This window comes from Oncorhynchus gorbuscha, linkage group LG13 (assembly GCF_021184085.1).
Source record: "Oncorhynchus gorbuscha isolate QuinsamMale2020 ecotype Even-year linkage group LG13, OgorEven_v1.0, whole genome shotgun sequence".
Classification (NCBI taxonomy): Eukaryota; Metazoa; Chordata; class Actinopteri; order Salmoniformes; family Salmonidae; genus Oncorhynchus; species Oncorhynchus gorbuscha.
In genome coordinates, this window is record NC_060185.1 from 76553812 (window position 1) to 76576114 (window position 22303).

At 41.3% G+C, this 22303-nt stretch overlaps 1 protein-coding gene across 5 annotated transcripts; it reads right to left on the reverse strand.

Moving 5' to 3' along the window:
* Positions 1 to 5533: 5533 nt before the first annotated feature.
* LOC123993531 (protein farnesyltransferase/geranylgeranyltransferase type-1 subunit alpha-like) lies at positions 5534 to 22119 on the reverse strand. 5 transcript variants are annotated; one of them, XM_046295785.1, is made up of 10 exons: positions 22089 to 22119; positions 21123 to 21210; positions 20578 to 20663; positions 20258 to 20372; positions 20004 to 20108; positions 19551 to 19677; positions 17566 to 17714; positions 15571 to 15633; positions 14449 to 14620; positions 5534 to 6275 (listed from the first exon to the last, which is right to left on the reverse strand). In XM_046295785.1, the coding sequence occupies exons 2-10, from the start codon at positions 21131 to 21133 to the stop codon at positions 6096 to 6098; spliced, it is 1008 nt and encodes a 335-aa protein (XP_046151741.1). In that variant the 5' UTR covers positions 21134 to 21210; positions 22089 to 22119; the 3' UTR covers positions 5534 to 6095. The 5 variants fall into 5 exon arrangements, with proteins under 5 accessions (XP_046151741.1, XP_046151740.1, XP_046151739.1 ...); XM_046295784.1 differs by having other exon boundaries at positions 21892 to 22119; XM_046295783.1 differs by lacking the exon at positions 22089 to 22119 and adding an exon at positions 21892 to 22067 and having other exon boundaries at positions 20578 to 20706.
* Positions 22120 to 22303: the final 184 nt, after the last annotated feature.

Consider the following 22303-nt stretch of genomic DNA (forward strand, 5'->3'; position numbering starts at 1 on the left):
CAATGAACATCTGCACCAGTGTCTCAGAGTTTCTCTCACACTGTTTGTGCCAAAGTTCAAATCATTGGCAGGAGACAGAAAGTGTAATTTCTCTCATTAATGCAGAGCAAGACCCAGAGTGACTTATACATTAATATTGCATGGCCCTTCTGTGCATTCAGATTATTATTTTTGTTCAACTCTCCTTTGTTCTCCAGAAAACAAGCACTATATTAAAAAAAAAATCTATATTGGTTCATAGTGCACTTTTTGCATAGACAATTATGCAACCACTTTTGTTCTTCAGCAATGTTGCACATGTTTACATTCGAAAGACATTAATTCATTACAAAGTTCTTAGTCTCATTTAATGTATTTAATGTACATTTTATATAACAACATATTTCCTAAATCGTAGACGACTATGTTTGTTACTACACTGTGCCACAGCGCCTATCAAGGACGATATCCATCTGGACCTTTGCCACCTAGGAAATTTGTGTCATTGGACTTTCTCAAATAGTAGTTCAGTACACCTGGTATAGGCTATATAGAAATAATGATGCTCAAATTGAAAATATATACAGTGCCTTGCGAAAGTATTCGGCCCCCTTGAACTTTGCGACCTTTTGCCACATTTCAGGCTTCAAACAAGGATATAAAACTGTATTTTTTTTGTGAAGAATCAACAACAAGTGGGACACAATCATGAAGTGGAACAACATTTATTGGATATTTCAAACTTTTTTAACAAATCAAAAACTGAAAAATTGGGCGTGCAAAATTATTCAGTCCCTTTACTTTCAGTGCAGCAAACTCTCTCCAGAAGTTCAGTGAGGATCTCTGAATGATCCAATGTTGACCTAAATGACTAATGATGATAAATACAATCCACCTGTGTGTAATCACGTCTCCGTATAAATGCACCTGCACTGTGATAGTCTCAGAGGTCCGTTAAAAGCGCAGAGAGCATCATGAAGAACAAGGAACACACCAGGCAGGTCCGAGATACTGTTGTGAAGAAGTTTAAAGCCGGATTTGGATACAAAAAGATTTCCCAAGCTTTAAACATCCCAAGTAGCACTGTGCAAGCGATAATATTGAAATGGAAGGAGTATCAGACCACTGCAAATCTACCAAGACGTGGCCGTCCCTCTAAACTTTCAGCTCATACAAGGAAGAAGACTGATCAGAGATGCAGCCAAGAGGCCCATGATCACTCTGGATGAACTGCAGAGATCTACAGCTGAGGTGGGAGACTCTGTCCATAGGACAACAATCAGTCGTATATTGCACAAATCTGGCCTTTATGGAAGAGTGGCAAGAAGAAAGCCATTTCTTAAAGATATCCATAAAAAGTGCCGTTTAAAGTTTGCCACAAGCCACCTGGGAGACACACCAAACATGTGGAAGAAGGTGCTCTGGTAAGATAAAACCAAAATTGAACTTTTTGGCAACAATGCAAAACGTTATGTTTGGCGTAAAAGCAACACAGCTCATCACCCTGAACACACCATCCCCACTGTCAAACATGGTGGTGGCAGCATCCTGGTTTGGGCCTGCTTTTCTTCAGCAGGGACAGGGAAGATGGTTAAAATTGATGGGAAGATGGATGGAGCCAAATACAGGACCATTCTGGAAGAAAACCTGATGGAGTCTGCAAAAGACCTGAGACTGGGACGGAGATTTGTCTTCCAACAAGACAATGATCCAAAACATAAAGCAAAATCTACAATGGAATGGTTAAAAAATAAACATATCCAGGTGTTAGAATAGCCAAGTCAAAGTCCAGACCTGAATCCAATCGAGAATCTGTGGAAAGAACTGAAAACTGCTGTTCACAAATGCTCTCCATACAACCTCACTGAGCTCGAGCTGTTTTGCAAGGAGGAATGGGAAAAATTTCAGTCTCTCGATGTGCAAAACTGATAGACATACCCCAAGCGACTTACAGCTGTAATCGCAGCAAAAGGTGGCGATACAAAGTATTAACTTAAGGGGTCTGAATAATTTTGCACGCCCAATTTTTCAGTTTTTGATTTGTTAAAAAAGTTTGAAATATCCAATAAATGTCGTTCCACTTCATGATTGTGTCCCACTTGTTGATTCTTCACAAAAAAATACAGTTTTATATCTTTATGTTTGAAGCCTGAAATGTGGCAAAAGGTCGCAAAGTTCAAGGGGGCCGAATACTTTCGCAAGGCACTGTAAATGAAATCATTTGGATTTCTATCAGCCTTATCAAGGCGTAGATTACATCTCACATTCTAGTGTTCAAACTTGTAAACAAGGCTGCATGGGATTTATGTCAATGTCACTCCGTGCAGCCAATGGCAACGTTCGCTTTAGGTATTTGGATGATTCCACGTGTCTCAGTTCAAATGTCCTCTCCGACATTAACACAAACACAACCCTAACCATCTCCATTCACAAAGAGAGACCAGTTCTAAAATAGCTTTCACCGCATGCGACCGACTAAATGCAAAAACAAATTGGATTTTTAAGTATGTTGACTCCAATCCTCCGGTTCAGCCATTAGGCATGTGGCACAGGCCCCACCGATAGATAGAAGCATTGATTGATGACATGTTTACTCCCCACTGGTGAGTCCCCCCCACCCCTTTCCTTCACATGTCTTTCCTACGCACTTCTCAGTATTTAGTCTTACTTTATTCAGTCGTGTAATACACTCTGCAGGTGTGGCTTCTTTACACGCTCTGAATACATTGCATTCAACCGCTGGAAATCGTCCCACTTATTGGCCAACAGATAGTTTGGTGGAGTTTTCATTCAATAGGGATTTCACTACATTTATTTTAAGCCATCCTTTTAAATATGCTGTACAGTCTAGTTAGAATTCTGTCCACAGACTCACTAGAATATATTGAAAGAATGGGTTCAGAATATTAGGGATCAAAGAAAGCTATCTAAATACTCTGAGTGAACTAAACATTAGGAACACCTTCCTAATATTGAGTTGCACCAGCTTTTCCCCTCAGAACAGACTCAATTTGTCGGGCATGGACTCTACAAGGTGTCAAAACCGTTCCACAGTGATGCTGGTCCATGTGATACACACGGAAAACTGTTGAACATGAGTTTGCTCAGCAGCCTCCTGGGACGGCTGAGCTAACATAGGCTAATGTGATTAGTAGGAGGTTGTAAGTAACAAGACATAGACATATCTGATATGGGCAGAAAGCTTAAATTCCTGTTAATCTAACTGCAATGTCCAATTTAGAGTAGCTATTACAGTGAAATAATATCATGCTATTGTTTGAGGCGAGTGCACAGTTATGAACTTGAAAATGTATCAATAAACCAATTAGGCACATTTGGCCAGACTTGATACAACATTTTGAACATAAATGCAACGGTTCATTGGATCAGTCTAAAACTTTGCACATACACTGCTGTCATCTAGGGGTCAAAATCGAACTTGCGCCGAATCTGGAATAATACATTTGGACCTTTGTCTTGCATTTCAAAGACGCATGTTTTTTTCTTTGTATTATCTTTTACCAGATTGAATGTGTTATATTCTCCTACATTAATTTCATATTTCCACAAACGTTTCCTTTCAAGTGGAATCAAGAATATGCATATCCTTGCTTCACGGTCTGAGCTACAGACGGTTAGTTAAAAGACTACACAATAAAAATTCTGCATAATGGCACAGCATAAATTTTACTGGTGGAATGTTGATATGCTTCATATTACTGCCATATGAATGGTTTCACATTTGTCTCCAGTGATTACAAGGTAAAATAGATCCAAAACTGGTGTCACTTATATTTACAATTCCCTTATCCAAACAGATTAGTAATTTACCTAGCTATTATTAATATCTCGTATCAAGTTGTAAATTACAGTGCATGGAGAAGGGTGTTATTTTTATATGAAAAAAATGCAGTATTTGCTTTTTCCATTTGGAATTGGTAGGTTCGCTAGACCTTATTCCAGGTTTCCTCACACATAAAGGTGGTGGAATTATAAGGGAATTAAGTCAAGGTTAGAACACCACTTATCTCCTGCAAGCTAACTTTGGTCGCCAGTTGTATGGTGTTTTCTCCAACACATTGGTGCAGCTGGTTTATGGGTTAAGCGAGCAGTGTGTCAAGAAGCAGTGCGGCTTGGCAGGGTCGTGTTTCAGAGGACACATGACTCTCAACCTTCGCCTCTCCCGAGGCGGTAAGGGAGTTGCAGCGATTGGACAAGACTGTAACTACCGATTGGATATCGCAAAATTGGGGAGAAAAAGGGGTAAAAAAAAAAAAAGTTATAAAAAGGACACGTCTTATCTGTAGACATCTCTGCCGCACCTTCATTTCTTAGGAGTCCACCCGAACAAATAGCATGCTATTCTCATGTTTAAATGTCAAAATACGCAGAGAGAAAAGGGAATTATATTCAATATACGCTCGCTTAACTTTGGTCGGAATCGGGCCCTTAAACACACACACAGATTTAATTTCCACTTCCCCCCCGCCTGCGTGCCCAGCCTACCAATGCCCCCTGGCAGGCAGCCATTACATTGTGATTATGATGATGCAATCAGGGCGCTCGTGGGAGCGATTGGTGCAGTAATCACACATAGCCTATAATCCTGCTAATGAGCGTGGCGTGTGCTCACGGACGCTAGTCCTATAATCCCTCTAATGAGCACGGTTTGTGCTAACACACACTAGGCCTATAATCCTGCTCATGAGCGTGGCAGTGTGCTGACTGACGCTAGGCCTATAATGCTGCTAATGAGCGTGGTGTGTGCTAACGGACTCTAGGCCGTCTGGCTGGCCTCTCTCTGGACAGTCCAGCATCTATGAGGTCTGATTACATTCTGCCCAATGTATTAATGCCCTTAAATACTGATGTTACTGGGAGGAATTACAGAGAATTGACAACTGATGTGGGTTGTATTTTGAAGCCAACTGGTGTAATGAATTATTATGAATATAATGTATTGTTCTGGAAGACTTGTCATACATGATCCTGACTAAAAAACAGCTTGTTTCATTCAGTCTTGAGAAATGTCTGCATTAAAATGCATACTAATTTGCAATGCAGGTATACTGGAAAGTTAATGTTGCACACATCGTTATGGTTTCATTCCTAGTATGGGACTTTCATGCTGCTCCTTTTCATTGTAATTACTCTTTTAGTCCCGTGATTTAAGATATGCCTTTTCCCCTCACAACCTCAGATATAAATTAGTCAAGATTTTCTAGTTTCAACATAAGGGGAAAGCCATTGCGATTGGGTCGTGCTTTCTAAGTATAATTTCCACATGACCTGCCAGAAATCCCTGGTAAATGTAGTTTAGCTCAGCAGCTAACTGCTAATAGGGTGAAATGCTTGTTCAATGAGCAGGTGTGTTATATTCATTTCGCTCGCTCGTTAGTGGGACCGAATCCAGATGAGACAATTACTGTATGAACTCAAACACACAGGCCCATTATGCCCAGTAGTGCCAGCAAAAATGGCTCGGGGGGGTGAAAGGTGGGTACATGTTAGAATGAGAGGAATGTAATCGAGAGAAAACAGACAAGAGCTGAACTTCCAGTTTAGAATAACCATATAATTAGTTATAGCGTACAAAAGACTCTGTAGCCTACAGCAATGCAGAGTTTGGTTATAGTGTTTTGGCAACGACAGCAATACATATCTATCTACACAGAGATGTTTTAAGGGCTTTTAGGCAAGAAGCAACATCTTAGCTACAGTGTCACATACAAATATCCCTGTGTACTGCGCAGCAGAAGAAATCCAAAACAAGCATAATTACTCTAGATACAGTATGATCTGAAAGCCAACATTCACAGCAATAAGACTCTTGGTTAGCACACACTCAAGTCATCAACATCCAAACTAGCTCACCTATGGCTATAAACCTTAATACATGACAATGACAGCAGGCATTCATATCTTCTATCCTAAGTCATAATACTTATCTGCAGTGAGTTCACTTTTACAGTAAGCTTATAGTATTTGTTGTTATTTCTCTTTGTATTTTATTTAACCAATGTGGTAATGCTGCGCTATTGCCGCTATCGCCAAACAAACGCAGATTGAATAAAAGCGGTTGCTCCCTCGACTCCCATTGGGTTCTATGTCTTCTTTTAGCTATTGCAGGTGGTCTCCTGGTGAATGGAGACTGAGGCAGATCCTCGGTCAGTTTCTGGGGCGCTGCTGGTGGTAGAAGGGTCACCAGAGCAGTATTTTGTCTGCAGGGAGCGGCCTACGTAGCTCCAGTACTCCCTCCGGATGGTGTCCTTCTCCTGGGCCAGGAGCTCACAGAGCTTGTGGGAGAACAGGAGAGGGAGGGGGATGGAGAGAGATGGAGAGGGTTAGAGTTATAGCAGGATTAAAGGGTTGAAGGAGCAAAACACGAGAGACTGACAGAGTGGACAAGATATCCATTTACACAACACAGCAGAAAGAACTGATGTGGTAAGATAATGCTGTGTCAAGTGTAACCAGAATGTTCACTTTGTTGCTCAATAACGCCAATTCTCTGGGGGGGGTTGCACTCTTGCAACCCATGTGTTTTGAACTTTGCGTTGAATTGCTAATATTTGCTTGTTAAATCTTTTTGATAAAGTACAACTGAAATTTATTTATAAATACCTGGAATATATATATATTTTTAATACAATGGGTTAAAGTTATGTATAGTAACCCCAGGTGTAAAATATTAAATAGTAGCTGCTTCTCAGAAAGTATTAAACTGTCTACTATCGGCATATCTATTTATTATGGCCATCGAAATGTTAGCTATTAAAATCAGATCCAACAATAATATCAAGAGGTTAGAAATCCAGGGCTTAAAACAGTGATGCAAACTGGTGACATTCTTTTTCTCTCACCGAAACATGCGAAACAAATCCCTGCTAGGGGGGGGGGGGGGCGCTGGTTAACTAATTAAAAACAACAAAGAATATGATCTACATGATCAGTCTGTGTGTAAAATAAAGTTAATGTGAACCTAACTCAAAGCTAAAAAAAAAAAGTAAAATGTAAGGAAAGCAATCCAATGTTATTCATTGCCTAGACTTTACTGCAAATGACACAAGTCTTGAGGGGGGGAAAAAAAACAATACTAATATTGCAGTTAGCCATGACAGCCTTTATAATAGAATGCTTGTGACCACACACACACCTACATATTGCACTTGGGGAAAAAAACAAACATTTTAAAGTAGAAATAGAACGAAACAAACAAGTATTCTATTTTTGCTATTATAGTGGTCACTATAGTAGACATCGATCTAGTGCACAAGGCTACATGTGTGCAAAAATAACGTTCACCGAGTAAAACATTTAATAATTACCCCTCACACAAAAGTGTTACTGTCAAATGCAACACAACAAAAACAATATCTTTGGGCTACATTGTTCACTTTTTGCCTGTGGACATCGGTTCAATTGGCATAATTGATCTCTTTCAGGCAGAGAGTACACCTGTCATACCCCTTTTTAATGAACTTTATTGAAAGAGGTAAAGTGTGTGGCCTTTGTTTCTTTCACCTCTATTGGCCTACAGCATAAGTCAGGCCCAGCTCCAGCTACACTTGATCCCTGAATCCACTTGTTTAACAAGCAACGCCTCATTTTCACCTAATTCTCTCATTCTGAAAATTAACCACATACTGTACAGGGAAAATATTTGTTCACAGATATAATTCCTTAGCTAGTTCACATTTCACACAGATTGCTAGGGTCCATTAAACAACTAACGCGTTAAAACTTGAGAAACGGCAAGAACCGTATACCAGTTAATACTATAGCGAATTGGTTAGGTTACAAACTTTAGCTCATCCGATGTTCTAACGTTCGCAAGCTAGCGGTCTGACTTCATTAGCCAGCTCATTTTCACACAAACTCAATAATTTGATCAGCTAAATTGGCTAATTTTGCTCAACATTTATCTGGCTAGCTAATGGAGAATTAGATCCAGCTACTACTAACAAACTGCCGTTGCACCCTACTGCTCTTTCCAGAGCCCTCGCTGAATCTGTAACTAACAAACTGCAGTTGCACCCTACTGCTCTTTCCAGAGCCCTCGCTGAATCTGTAACTAACAAACTGCCGTTGCACCCTACTGCTCTTTCCAGAGCCCTCGCTGAATCTGTAACTAACAAACTGCAGTTGCACCCTACTGCTCTTTCCAGAGCCCTCGCTGAATCTGTAACTAACAAACTGCCGTTGCACCCTACTGCTCTTTCCAGAGCCCTCGCTGAATCTGTAACTAACAAACTGCCGTTGCACCCTACTGCTCTTTCCAGAGCCCTCGCTGAATCTGTAACTAACAAACTGCCGTTGCACCCTACTGCTCTTTCCAGAGCCCTCGCTGAATCTGTAACTAACAAACTGCAGTTGCACCCTACTGCTCTTTCCAGAGCCCTCGCTGAATCTGTAACTAACAAACTGCCGTTGCACCCTACTGCTCTTTCCAGAGCCCTCGCTGAATCTGTAACTAACAAACTGCCGTTGCACCCTACTGCTCTTTCCAGAGCCCTCGCTGAATCTGTAACTAACAAACTGCCGTTGCACCCTACTGCTCTTTCCAGAGCCCTCGCTGAATCTGTAACTAACAAAGTGCCGTTGCACCCTACTGCTCTTTCCAGAGCCCTCGCTGAATCTGTAACTAACAAACTGCCGTTGCACCCTACTGCCCTTTCCAGAGCCCTCGCTGAATCTGTAACTAACAAACTGCAGTTGCACCCTACTGCTCTTTCCAGAGCCCTCGCTGAATCTGTAACTAACAAATCTCTTCAATCGCGTGCTGCATTCTATTGCTATGTGAACGAATGGCTGAGCCTTGGACACAGACAGTATTGCTCCAAACGCGCACAGACTGTAGTGATCCAAAGCCCCCCCCCCCCAATCTTTTTTCCATCGGATCTACACGATTCATGTAGGTCACATATTTTGGATTCAAAACGGCCAATTTTGCCAAAAGGTCACTGACCATGTTGCATCCCTGTGAAAAACAGGTGTCATTGTACACTGATTCATGGTCTTTTAAATCCACAATTTGGATCCCTCCACAGCCTCAGATGATCTAGATACTTTTTACTAACCTCTGGATTACAACCAAATTATGATACATGTACTACATTACATACGTATTGCATCGGGAAAAAAAACATGTAATATTTCCTTTCTAGTAACAATAAAATAATCTGACTGATGTGGACATACTCTGTATTCATATGCTGAAAGAAACACATCCTCACTAAAATACATTTGAATAAAAAGTTAGCAAAACAATTAAATATTGATACCATGAAAAGGAAAATAATACCTGTCTATTTGTAGAAAAATCCCCTTGATTAACTCTAGTCATGTCCCAGTTTACCTATTTGCTTATGGCCTTGCCGACACCTATCAATTTACACCTAGCAACTACACCTAGCAAAGAAACCATATTATTTGGAACGGCAAGCAAGACAAAATGCAAAGGAGCATATTTATATAATGAATATGAATTCAGAAGGCAGAAATTCATTCTGATTACAACCTCACTCACTTGAAAATGAAAATCAACTCAGAAATAAATATACATACACACACACACACACACACACACACAGTTCGTTGCAATTTCAGTTTAATCCACCAGAAAAGACAAAACAAAAAAATACTAATATTAGTTAACACAAAATATACTAATTGATTAAAAAAGCATTTTCGGAATAAAAACTAGTACGAGTATAATCCTTTTAAATTGTCATAAATAGGACTGGTGGAGTTGTCACTTATGCAGCTAATGGAAACATATGAAAATGTCTGCTCTACCCAAAATTTCAATAATTGCCGCAATACCGCAAAAATGGAAGAGGCAAGTGGAAGAGGGGAAAAGTAAGGATCTTGTCTGTCTGCCCTGCATTAAAGACCAAAATTGGTTAAAGAAATTTGTCATAAATTTTAAAAAGTATATCAGTTTCATTTAAAGGACCCAAAAAATTGACAGCTGTGCCATGTAGATTGCAAAATAGCTGTGAAACGATTTACGATATACCGATTCCATGGTTTATAAACTGATACACAAAACAATGCCGGATTCAAAAAACATCTAGCATTTTTTAATTAAAAAAAAATATTGAATGTTATACAGTGCATTTGGGAATTATTCAGACCCTTTGACTTTCCACATTTTGTTACATTAGACTTCTAAAATGTATTGAATAGATTTCCCCCCCTCATCCATCTAAACACAAAACCCCATGATGACAAAGCAAAAACAGGTTTATTAAATCTTTGCAAATGTATTAAAAATTAAGCGGTCTGCAAGTCCTATGGAGATGGGGGAACCTTCCAGAAGGACAACAATCTCTGCAGCACTCCACCAATCAGGCCTTTATTGTAGAGTGGGCAGACAAACCACTCCTCAGTAAAAGACAGCACACTTTGAGATTGCCAAAAGGCACCTAAAGAAGTCTCAGACCATGACAAACAAGATTCTCTGGTGTGATGAAACAACAAAGATGGAACTCTTTCGCCTGAATGCCAAGTGTCAAGTCTGGAGGAAACCTAGCACCATCTCTACGGTGAAGCATGGTGGTGGCAGCATGGTGCTGTGGGGATGTTTTTCAGCAGCAGGGACTGGGAGACGAGGCAGGATCGAGGCAAAGATGAATGGAGCAAAGTACAGAGATCCTTGATGAAAACCTGCTCCAGAGCACTCAGGAGCACTGGGGCGAAGGTTCACGTTCCCACAGGGCAACGACCCTAAGCACACAGCCAAGACAATGCAGGCATGGCTTCGGGAAAAGTCTCTGAATGTCCTTGAGTTGCCCAGCCTGAGCCCGTACTTGAACCAGATTGAACATCTCTGGAGGGACCTGAAAATAGCTGTGCAGCAACGCTCCCATCCAACCTGTCAGAGCTTGAGAGGCTCTGCAGAAAAGAATGAGAGAAACTCCCCAAATACAGGTGTGCCAAGCTTGTAACGTCATACCCAAGAAGACTCAAGGCTGTAATTGCTGCCAAAGGTGCTTCAACAAAGTACTAAGTAAAGGGTCTGAATACTTACGTAACTGATAAAAATACAAATAAAATAAACCAGTTCTTGCTTTGTCATTATGTGGTATTGTGTGCAGATTGATGAGGAAAAAAACTATTTAATCCATTTTAGATTAAGGCTGTAACGTATCAAAATGTGGAAAAAGTCAAGGGGTCTGAACACGTTCCGAATGCACTATGGATCTACAAAAAAGAAAAAGAAAAGGGGGAATTTAAATGCAGACAATTACATTGTAGCTTCTATCAATCTACAGTATCTGCAACATTAAAGCTGATCTACCCCCTATAAAAACAATTTAAAAAAAACTTGCTTGTTTGATTATGTGCAAATCAAATTATCTGGTCATTATTTATATTATATCCATTACCACAGCTAACACAGCCACGGCAGGAGTACTGGTAGTGAATTAGTTGGCTAATGGCTACTCAACATACAGGTAACTGCCAAAACTAACGAAACACCAACATAACGTCTCTTAATTTGTAAGTCGCTCTGGATAAGAGCGTCTGCTAAATGACTTAAATGTAAATGTAAATGTAATAGGGTGCTGGGCCCCCACAATCCAGAACAGCTTCAATGCACCGTGGCATAGATTCTACAAGTGTCTGGGAATCTGGAGGGATGCAACACCATTCTTCCACGAGAAATTCCATAATTTGGTGTTTTGTTGGTGGTGGTGACAAATGGTCTCAGACACATTTTCCATAAGTTTTCAATTGGGTTGAGATCTGATGCCTGAGATGGCTATGGCAATTCATTCTCATGCTCATCAAACCATTCAGGTGACCACTCGTGCCCTGTGGATGGGAGCACTGTCATCCTCCATGTCAAAAATAATGGTCTGCCCAGCATTTTTATACATAATAATAATAATACATGCTTAAGGTCATGATGGGATGCTTAAGAAACCACATCTGTGTGGAGGCACCTGCTTTCAATATACTTTGTATCCCTCATTTACTCAAGCGGTTCCATTATTTTAGCAGTTACCTGTACATTGACGTCGAGGTGGCACTAGCTTCGAGAAACAGACATTTTTTAAAAGTAAATAGAGGAAAAATTCAAATCATATTCTCAACAACCAACTGAAAGCAATCCCATCCTGATGCATGCATTTCCGAGTAGACTGAACTAAAATAAGTATAAGAGCTCCTGCAGTGACTTTCTGAATGAGCCAATGCCTATTGAAAACAGCAGAAAAAAGAAAAAAACTCCCAAGAAACCTAATTAACTCCGACACACACACCCGAGCATAGAGTTCCCCAATACAGAGGCAGCATACCAGCTGTCATTCAAACTGCCAGGTAGACATTGGAGGCTTGGAAAAGCACGCAAGACATCCGCCGCGATAGGCGAAAGAGTTTTCAAATCCGACACGCGGACTCGTTGAATAATTCCTACTGATTTACCCTTTTTCCTCAGCCTTGAACTGTTGGTGCGAGGGCTGTTATATACTGATTGACTCGGAGTCAATGTTTTATACTGGAAATGTACTAAGAAAGGAGACGTCCCAGCTATGGTAGAACACTATTTTCATTCTCTGCACATTGTTGCCAAGTTCTTCAGCATCTACACCAGTTTCACAATTTCGTTTCGGGCAGAGCACTAGCACATTTCAACTAATCAAAGCTTGGTGTTTAGTTGAATCAAGTGTGCTACTACTGCTGGGCTAGAATAAAAATGTGCACTCCTTTCGGGTCCTCCAGGAAATGGATTGAGAAACAGTGATCGAAAGACTCCTTTCATCTGAGGGCACAACTAAATCCTACTTCTGCCACCATCTGTCTCTAAATGAGTTTATAGTTGTTTATACAGTTGAAGTCAGAAGTTTACATAAACTGAGTTTAAATGTATTTGGATAAGGTGTTTCACAATTCCTGACATTTAATCCTAGTAAAAATTCCCTGTCTTAGGTCAGTTAGTCACCACTTTATTTTAAGAATGTGAAATGTCAGAATAATAGTAGAGAGAATGGTTTTTCAGCTTTTATTCCTTTCATCACATTCCCAGTGGGTCAGAGGTTTACAAACATTCAATTAGTATTTGGTAGCATTGCATTTAAATTGTTTAACTTGGGTCAAATGTTTCAAATAGCCTTCCATAATAAATTGGGTGAATTTTGGCCCATTCCTCCTGACAGAGCTGGTGTAACTGAGTCAGGTTTGCAGGGCTCCTCGCTTTTTCTGTTCTGCCCACGAATTTTCTATATGTTGGAGGTCAGGGCTTTGTGATGGCCATTCCAATACCTTGACTTTGTTGTCCTTAAGACATTTTGCCACAAATTTGGAAGTATGTTTGGGGTCATTGTCCATTTGGAAGACCCATTTGCGACCAAGCTTTAACTTCCTGATGTCTTGATGTTTCTTCAATATATCCACATAATTTCCCTGCCTCATGATGCCAACTACTTTGTGAAGTGCACCAGTCCATCCTGCAGCAAAGCACTCCCACAACATGATGCTGCCACCCCCGCACTTCACGGTTGGGATGGTGTTCTTCGGCTTGCAAGCCTCCCCCTTTTCCCTCCAAATATAACAATGGTCATTATGGCCAAACAGTTCTATTTTGGTTCATCAGACCAGAGGACATTTCTCCAAAAAGTATGATCTTTGTCCCCATGTGCAATTGCAAACCGTAGTCTGGCTTTTTTCTGGTGGTTTTGCTGATTTATTTTGATTTTCCCATGATGTCAAGCAAAGAAGCACCGAGTTTGAAGGTAGGCCTTGAAATACATCCACAGGTACACCTCCAATTGACTCAAATTATGTCAATTAGCCTATCAGAAAATCTTCTAAAGCCATGACATTTTCTGTAATTTTCCAAGCTGTTTAAAGGCAGTCAATTTAGTGTATGTAAACTTCTGACCCACTGGAATTGTGATACAGTGAATTATAAGTGAAATAATCTGTCCGTAAACAATTGTTGGAAAAATTACTTTTATCATGCACAAAGTAGATGTCCTAACCGACTTGCCAAAACTATAGTTTGTTAACAAGAAATTTGTGGAGTGGTTAAAAACCTAGTTTTAATGACTCCAACCTATGCATGTAAACTTCTGACTTCAACTGTACCTGTACCCCCGCACATTGACTCGGTACCCCCTGTATATATAGCCTCATTATTATTTTGTGTAATTAATTTTTAATTATATATATATATATATATATATATATATATATATTTTTTTTTTAAACTTTAGTTTATTTAGTTTATCTTTTCTTAACTCTTATTTGTCTTAACTGCATTGGTGGTTAGGGGCTTGTACATAAGCATTTAACGGTTGTATTTGGCGAATACAATTGTATTTTATTTTATATGCATATCACTACTATAAAGTAATCCCAAATTTGAAATTAGATTATGCCTATTTTCCCATACATACATTTCCCATACATTTGGGCTGAACTATCCCTTTAAGTCCGATAGGTCCCAGTGCTGCTCACCTCCAGGGCCTTGCTAAGGACCTCCACCTGGTCTCCTGAGGTGTTCTCCAGGGAGTCCTCATAGATGTCCACCAGGAAGCCCAGCAGGTAGGGCGAGCAGTGGGTCTCCTTGAGCGCCAGGATCTGCTCCAGGAGACCCGGGTGGGATGACAGGCCCCGGTCCTGCAGAATCCTAGGGGAAAAGGAGGAGGAGAGGGGTGTGAAAAGCTTCAGGCAACTCTACAGAAGCAGTATCCCAATTCAGAGCTCCTACACTAAACATTGTGATTTCTGACATCTGCTGGTGGAGGATAGAAACTGCAAGATAAGTTCATTATTATTATTAGCCATTATGTTGTCGACTCACAAATTAAAGACCCAGTGCCGTAAAAAAATTCATTTAACAGAGTTTTATACATATTTCCACACTATGAGGTTGAAATAATACTGTGAAATTGTGAAAATTATGATAATGTCCTTGTTAGTGTAAGAGTGGTTTAAAAAGACTGCCTGAAATGTCAGCCTGTTTTGGTGGGATGAAGTTTTGTCCTGCCTAGTTACATCACCAGGCGGTAAATGAATTAATAGACCAATAAGAAAGAGTTCCAAACCGCTCTGCCAATAACAGCTCGTTTTCAGTTTTCCCCTCTCCACTCAGACCAGTCCTACCAAAATATTTGCTTGAAAAATTACTCTTTGATAAGAATATATTTGTTTCTACTTGACCATTTTAATGGAAAAACAATCACAGTAAGGTACTTAATCGTTACCCAGAAATGATTTGATATTGAGATAAAAAACAGCTGCATTGGAGTTTAAATATGAATACTTAAGAATTTTGGCAATGAGGCACTTTATCTACAGTACTTCAAAGTGTAGATGAACTCCTGGGTACCATTTATGTCCATGTGTGCAGTTTGAAGGAAGTTGCTAAGTAGCGTTAGCGCAGTGACTGGAAGTCCATGGTAACTGCTAGCATGCTAGTAGATGCCATAGACTTCGTCATTGTGCTAACACTAGTTAGCATTGGCTCACAAAACTACCTCCATACTTGATGCAGAGACATACAAATGTCCTAAATCCCTATGTATCCCTTTACGTATTATTTAATTCCCTACTGAATGAATCCTGTATGACACCTACCCTTTCAAATAGTTCCACACACTTTCATTGTGGGGAGCCTTCTTGATCTGTTTGAGACTGTACCTTAAAAAAGACAAAGGAAAACACATTTATCAGATGTGTCTGATGTAGCACACTGGAAATCTCTGTTCAGTCCAGAAAAGAGCCCTACCCCTATTTTAAAAAGAGATACGTACCCAAGGAGATCCAAAACAATTTGATAGGTGTAATGCTGGAAGACCCATCTAGCCTATCAGAGGGCAAGGTGGAGCTACTATTATGCATACGGATCACTTTTTCAGATATGAACTCAGCAAAAAAAGAAAATGTCCTTTTTTCAGGACCCTGTCTTTTGAAGAATTTGTAAAAATCCCCAAAAACTTTACAGATCTTCATAGTAAAGGGTTTAAACACTGTTTCCCATGCTTGTTCAATGAACCATAAACAATTAATGAACATGCACCTGTGGAACGGTCCTTATGACACTAACAACTTACAGACGGTAGACAATTAAGGTCACAGTAATGAAAACTTAGGACACTAAAGAGGCCTTTCTACTGACTCTGAAAAACACCAGAAGAAAGATGCCCAGTGTCCCTGCTCATCTGCGTGAACGTGCCTTAGGCATGCTGCAAGGAAGCATGAGGACTGCAGATGTGGCCAGGGAAATAAATTGCAATGTCCGTACTGTGAGACGCCCAAGACGGCGCTACAGGGAGACAGGACAGACAGCGGATCATCCTCGCAGTGGCAGACCACGTGTAACACCTGCACAGGATCGGTACATCACACCTGCGGGACAGGTACAGGATGGCAACAACAACTGCCCAAGTTGCACCACGAATGCACAATCCCTCCATCAGTGCTCAAACTGTCTGCAATAGGCTGAGAGAGACTGGACTGAGGACTTGTAGGCCTGTTGTCTGGTGAGGCCCAGCCTTACATCACCGGCAATAATGTCACCTATGGGCACAAACCCACAGTCACTGGACCAGACAGGACTGGCAAGAAGTGCTCTTCACTGACAAGTCACGGATTTGTCTCACCAGGGGTGATGGTCGGATTCGTGTTTATCATTGAAGGAATGAGTATTATGCCGAGGCCTGTACTCTGGAGCAGGATCGATTTGGAGGTGGAGGGTTCATCATGGTCTGGGGCGGTGTGTCACAGCATCACCGGACTGAGCTTGTCGTCATTGCAGACAATCTCAACGCTGTGCGTTACAGGGAAGACATCTGGTACCTTTCCTGCAGGCTCATCCTGAAATGACCCTCCAGCATGACAATGCCACCTGCCATACTACTCGTTCTGTGCGTGATTTTCTGCACGACAGGAATGCCAGTGGTCTGCCATGGCCAGCAAAGAGCCCGGATCTCAATCCCATTGAGCACGCCTGGGAACTTTTGGATCGGAGGGTGAGGGCTCGGGCCATTCCCCCCCAGAAATGTCTGGGAACTTGCAGGTGCCTTGGTGGAAGAGTGGGGTAACATCTCACAGCAAGAACTGGCAAATCTGGTTCAGTTTATGAGGAGGAGATGCATTGCAGCACTTAAAGTGGCTGGTGGCCACACCCAATACTGACTGTTACTTTTGATTTTGACCCCCCTTTGTTCAGGGACACATTATTCCATATCTGTTAGTCACATGTCTGTGGAACTTGTTCAGTTTACGTCTCAGTTATTGAATCATGTTATGCTCATACAAATATTTACACGTGTTAAGTTGCTGAAAATAAACGCAGTTGACAGTGAGAGGACATTCCTTTTTTTGCTGAGTTTATGAAGTGTCTGGTGGGTAGGGGCTAGGAGGATGAAGTGTCTGGTGGGTAGGGGCTAGGAGGATGAAGTGTCTGGTGGGTAGGGGCTAGGAGGATGAAGTGTCTGGTGGGTAGGGGCTAGGAGGATGAAGTGTCTGGTGGGTAGGAGGTTGTTTCATTCCCATTTTCAGTTTCTACTCAAGAGCAGTAAGGTGTGGGGCCGACATGAGATATGGTATGTAGGGAGAGCAGGTACATACTGTACTTCTCTGTTGAGTATGGATGGGTCTGAGTAGCCTGTTGTGTGGGAGATGACGTAGTGCCTCTGGTTCCATGCAGAGTTGTTCCTCACATCCTCCTCCAACAACTGCTCCACATACTCCAGCTCACTGTCCCACAGCTTGTACTCCTGGAGAACAATACACACCTATTTAGTACTGACTCGCCATACACTTTAGTCGACACACTTACAGTATTTAGACCAGACACACTCCATACACATATTTAGTAATGACAGAGACAAACACACCATTGTCATTGCTATACAGTATTCCAATGGCATGTGACCACTGATTAGTGATTAATATGCACTGCAGATGAAGGATTTTCTGGTTCAGAAATCTCCCTTCATGCTGATATCCTAGAGACACATCTGATCCATCCGCTACTAGATACTTTCCAAGACTATACAGTGATTCAATCACACATAACAAGGACAACAAAACTGCATAGTCATGATCAATGCAGCCCATTTCAGAGAGCCACAGGAGGTCTGTTCAGAGGCAGAATGCAAATGTCACTTCATTTGCATAGACATGTGAAAATAAATTATGCAAATCAAGGCCATTTGGTTTCATTAACACAAATCTGGAGCTGATAACATTTTCAAAATTGGGCCATTGAGTCTTAGGTAGGCTACATTCACAATACTTTTGCAGTTTGACCGCAAATCATGCAACACTACTGTAATAAGTGGAGTGAGAGAATGAAAGGGACAACCAAAACTGGGTTCATCGCTTTGCTCGTCTAGCAGAAGTGTCAGCTTATCATTCCAATCAGAGACAGAGAGGAAATCTTTGGCACCACCCGTTCTACTAGCAATAGATTGTTATTTGACCATTTCTGATGGCTATACATTGTTATTTGACCCGTTCTGATAGCAATAGATTTGACCCTTTTTACTAGCAACATATTGTCATTTGACCCTTTCTGATAGCAATAGATTTTACCCTTTCTACTAGCAACATATTGTCATTTGACCCTTTCTGATAGCAATAGATTTTACCCTTTCTACTAGCAACATATTGCCATTTGACCCTTTCTGATAGCAATAGAATATTTGCATTCTCCATAGGCAGCCATATACCCTCCATTTCATAAGAAGATATGTGGTGATTGTGAATGTGTAACAGAGTAGTTCTAGTCCCTGTCCCAAACAGGGCTTATCCAGAGACACACTGCACAGGAACACTTCCTACTCAATAAGCACCATCAATACCACTGACCCATAAAAGCCAAGGTGAGGGTGAGGAGATGTCACTTGGTCCAGGACAACAGTAATTCTATTTCTCAGGGCAAGTGATGTCACTTGGTCCGGAACAACAGTAAATCTATGTCTCAGGGCAAGAGATGTCACTTGGTCCGGGACAACAGTAAATCTATGTCTCAGGGCAAGAGATGTCACTTGGTCCGGGACAACAGTAAATCCATGTCTCAGGGCAAGAGATGTCACTTGGTCCGGAACAACAGTAAATCTATGTCTCAGGGCAAGAGATGTCACTTGGTCCGGGACAACAGTAAATCCATGTCTCAGGGCAAGAGATGTCACTTGGTCCGGGACAACAGTAAATCCATGTCTCAGGGCAAGAGATGTCACTTGGTCCGGAACAACAGTAAATCTATGTCTCAGGGCAGGAGATGTCACTTGGTCCGGAACAACAGTAAATCTATGTCTCAGGGCAAGAGATGTCACTTGGTCCGGAACAGTAAATCTATGTCTCAGGGCAAGAGATGTCACTTGGTCCGGAACAACAGTAAATCTATTTCTCAGGGCAAGAGATGTCACTTGGTCCGGAACAACAGTAAATCTATGTCTCAGGGCAAGAGATGTCACTTGGTCCGGAACAACAGTAAATCTATGTCTCAGGGCAAGAGATGTCACTTGCACCCCTCGGTGGCCGCTACTAGCACACAGCTAACAATTCACCATGAGTTAGAAACACAACCTGGTTGTTGAGGCTCCTACCTTGAGGACCCACTGTCTGTGCTGCCAGGCGTGGTAGTTCTTAGCATCCTGACTTAGGATCTCTGCAATGAACTCCAGTTCTTCCGAGGGGTCGTTCAGCCACTCCACCACCATACGTCTATGGTGCCTAGGATAAGGAGAAGACGGTTGTTGACACACATTCCATGGTTCTACACAAGTCTTTGTGTAACAGAAGAACAAGTTTATTGTTCAACTTGTTGAGAAGGAAAATGTATATATGCTCAAAAGCAAATGTTGGAGACAAACAGCTTGATGATGTCATCCAGTCACGTGTTAATTTTCCAAAGTACAGCACACAATATTTGACATAAAGTAGGTTCTTAAAGGATTATAGTGTTAGTCTGCTCGTGTTTGCTTTTTGCCATGTAAAATTTAGTATTGTTAGATCGTGATACTGGGATAGAGACACAAATTTAGATATGAAGAGCTCACCAGACTTGGTAGTTTTTGGGCTGGTCCTCAATGATGGCCGTAATGTACCTCATCTCCTCTCTCAGGTCCTTCTCCAGGGCCTGCAGTAACACTCGCCGGTAGTGCCTTCACACACACAGACACACAGAAAGAGAAAAAGTACACTCTTTCTTTAGGGTCTTGCACTTGTCATTTTCGAAGAGAGGGTTATACCAAGTAAAACTATTGATATTCTACTGTTGTTGTGTTCATAAATCATAATAACATTGGCTTACCATACAGTGTAATTTGCAGCATTCAGTTCAATAGCTTCAGCCGTCAGCGTGAATGCCCTGTCGCTTTTTTCGTCATTCTTCAATAACGCTCGGAAATAGTCATACACGTCTGTGACTATTGGAGACAAAAGTGACATGTTTGGTTGCATGGGGTACGTGTGAAATGAAAAGCTTCTGATGCAAAGTGAAATCATTTTGACATGAATCGTAACTACTCAAAGGGACTTCAGAGTCATTTGGTAGGCTAAATGCATGAGATTATATGCATACAACAATATGGATGTATGGTTCTAAATTATATGCCAAGTTTAATATCTTACACTTGTCAGAGTAGGCAATCTTCACAACAGGATTGGGACCATCATCTTGTGGAACAGGTTCTAAATCAGCCCATTCTTTTCTGTCTCTTTTATATGAGCAGAGGCGGGAGGGAGAGAGAGAGGGTAAAGCTAGAGGGACATTAGTGAATGGGGCAACTGTTCTCTCCGCCAATGAGGCTACGACAAATTCTCAGGTATCCCTTTTAAATCAATGCAAAATATAAAAACACTAATACCTAGCTATAATTGTAAGAGTACTGTCAATTACAGATCAATCGGATCTCCCTTTCACGGCGAGCAAGCTAACGTAGCTAGCCAGCAAATTCAAACCGACTCAGGGAGTTGGGAAAAATAGCCAAATTGCTCCACATAGAACAATCTCTGACTAGCTAATTAACGTTACACTCTGATAGCAATGTGAACCAGTCTTTATGCAGCTCCAACTTATGATGAATGCATGGCTAAATTTGGCATCACTAACCACATGCAATCACTTTCTAGCTACCGTTAGCTAGCTACTTAGCCTAACTAGCTAATTAGCTTACCTGTAAAACATATACCGGAACGGGTTTTCATAGTCAATTTCGGGCTCCTCTTCGACCCCTTCCTCGCTCCTCCTCTCATCCTGCAATTCTGAGGATACATGTGAAGTTTCTTCAATGCCTGACATTCTGTCATAAGCTGGTCTTTCGGTTGCAGGCTGAACAAGTGCTGCCTTATTTGCAACGTCGGACCTCTGTGTTGCACTCATTTATGTAATTTCCTGTTTTGTGCAACTCGGATAACCGTTTTACAAGGTACAGTGTACTGGAGCATGTATGATCCGCGTAGGGGTCGATAGCAATAGTTGATTAATATTAATAAGAAAAATAATGAGAGGAAGCAATATCAATGAGAAAAGCTTTAAAACGTTGAGTGTTTGTCCGCTATAAGTTAGCTCATTATCAAATAAATGGTTTTCAAAATGGTTTGTTTTGTAAGTATTGGTACTTTCAATACAACTGCTACCGCGTTCAAAACTGGGGAAAATGTCGTCAGTGATCTTCAGGTCCGAAAGTCGGAGATTTAGAAAAAGGCCGGAGCCGGAATTCCGAGTTGATTTGAACGCACTAAGGTCGGAGATTTACGAGTTCCCAGTCGCTTTAAACGCGGCATGGGAAATCGGAAGAAAACGAGGTCAAATCATGACGTCAGCAAAGGAGGCGGCTGAGCGGAGAAGGGCTGATAATAATGGTTGTAATGGAGCAAATTAAATAACATCAAACACCTGGAAACTATGTGTTTGATACAATTCCACATTAGGGTGCCACAAACCTCCTGTGGACGTCAGTGATCTTCAGATCAGAAAGTCAGAGCTCTAGGAAGAGGCCCGAGTTCCCGACATGGAATTCCGAGTTGGATGGCCGTTCGAACAGATTTTTCTCAGTCTGGAGCTCGCTTTTTTCAGATCCCTATTGTCTCGAACGCACTGAAGTCGGAGTTCCCAGTTGTTTTGAATGTGGCATACTCACACAGGTTTACCAAAGACAGGTCTTGATCCGACATTGCAGGCGACTGTGGACTGACTGATCAACAAAGAACATTGCATCATAAACGACTCATTATTTTTAGACCAGTCAGTCAGTCACAATTGACCCATGATACATTACGATTTTGATCATTTCGAACATGGCCCTTGTTATACTGAACACATAAATGCAACGTAAAGTTTTCGTCCAACGTTTCA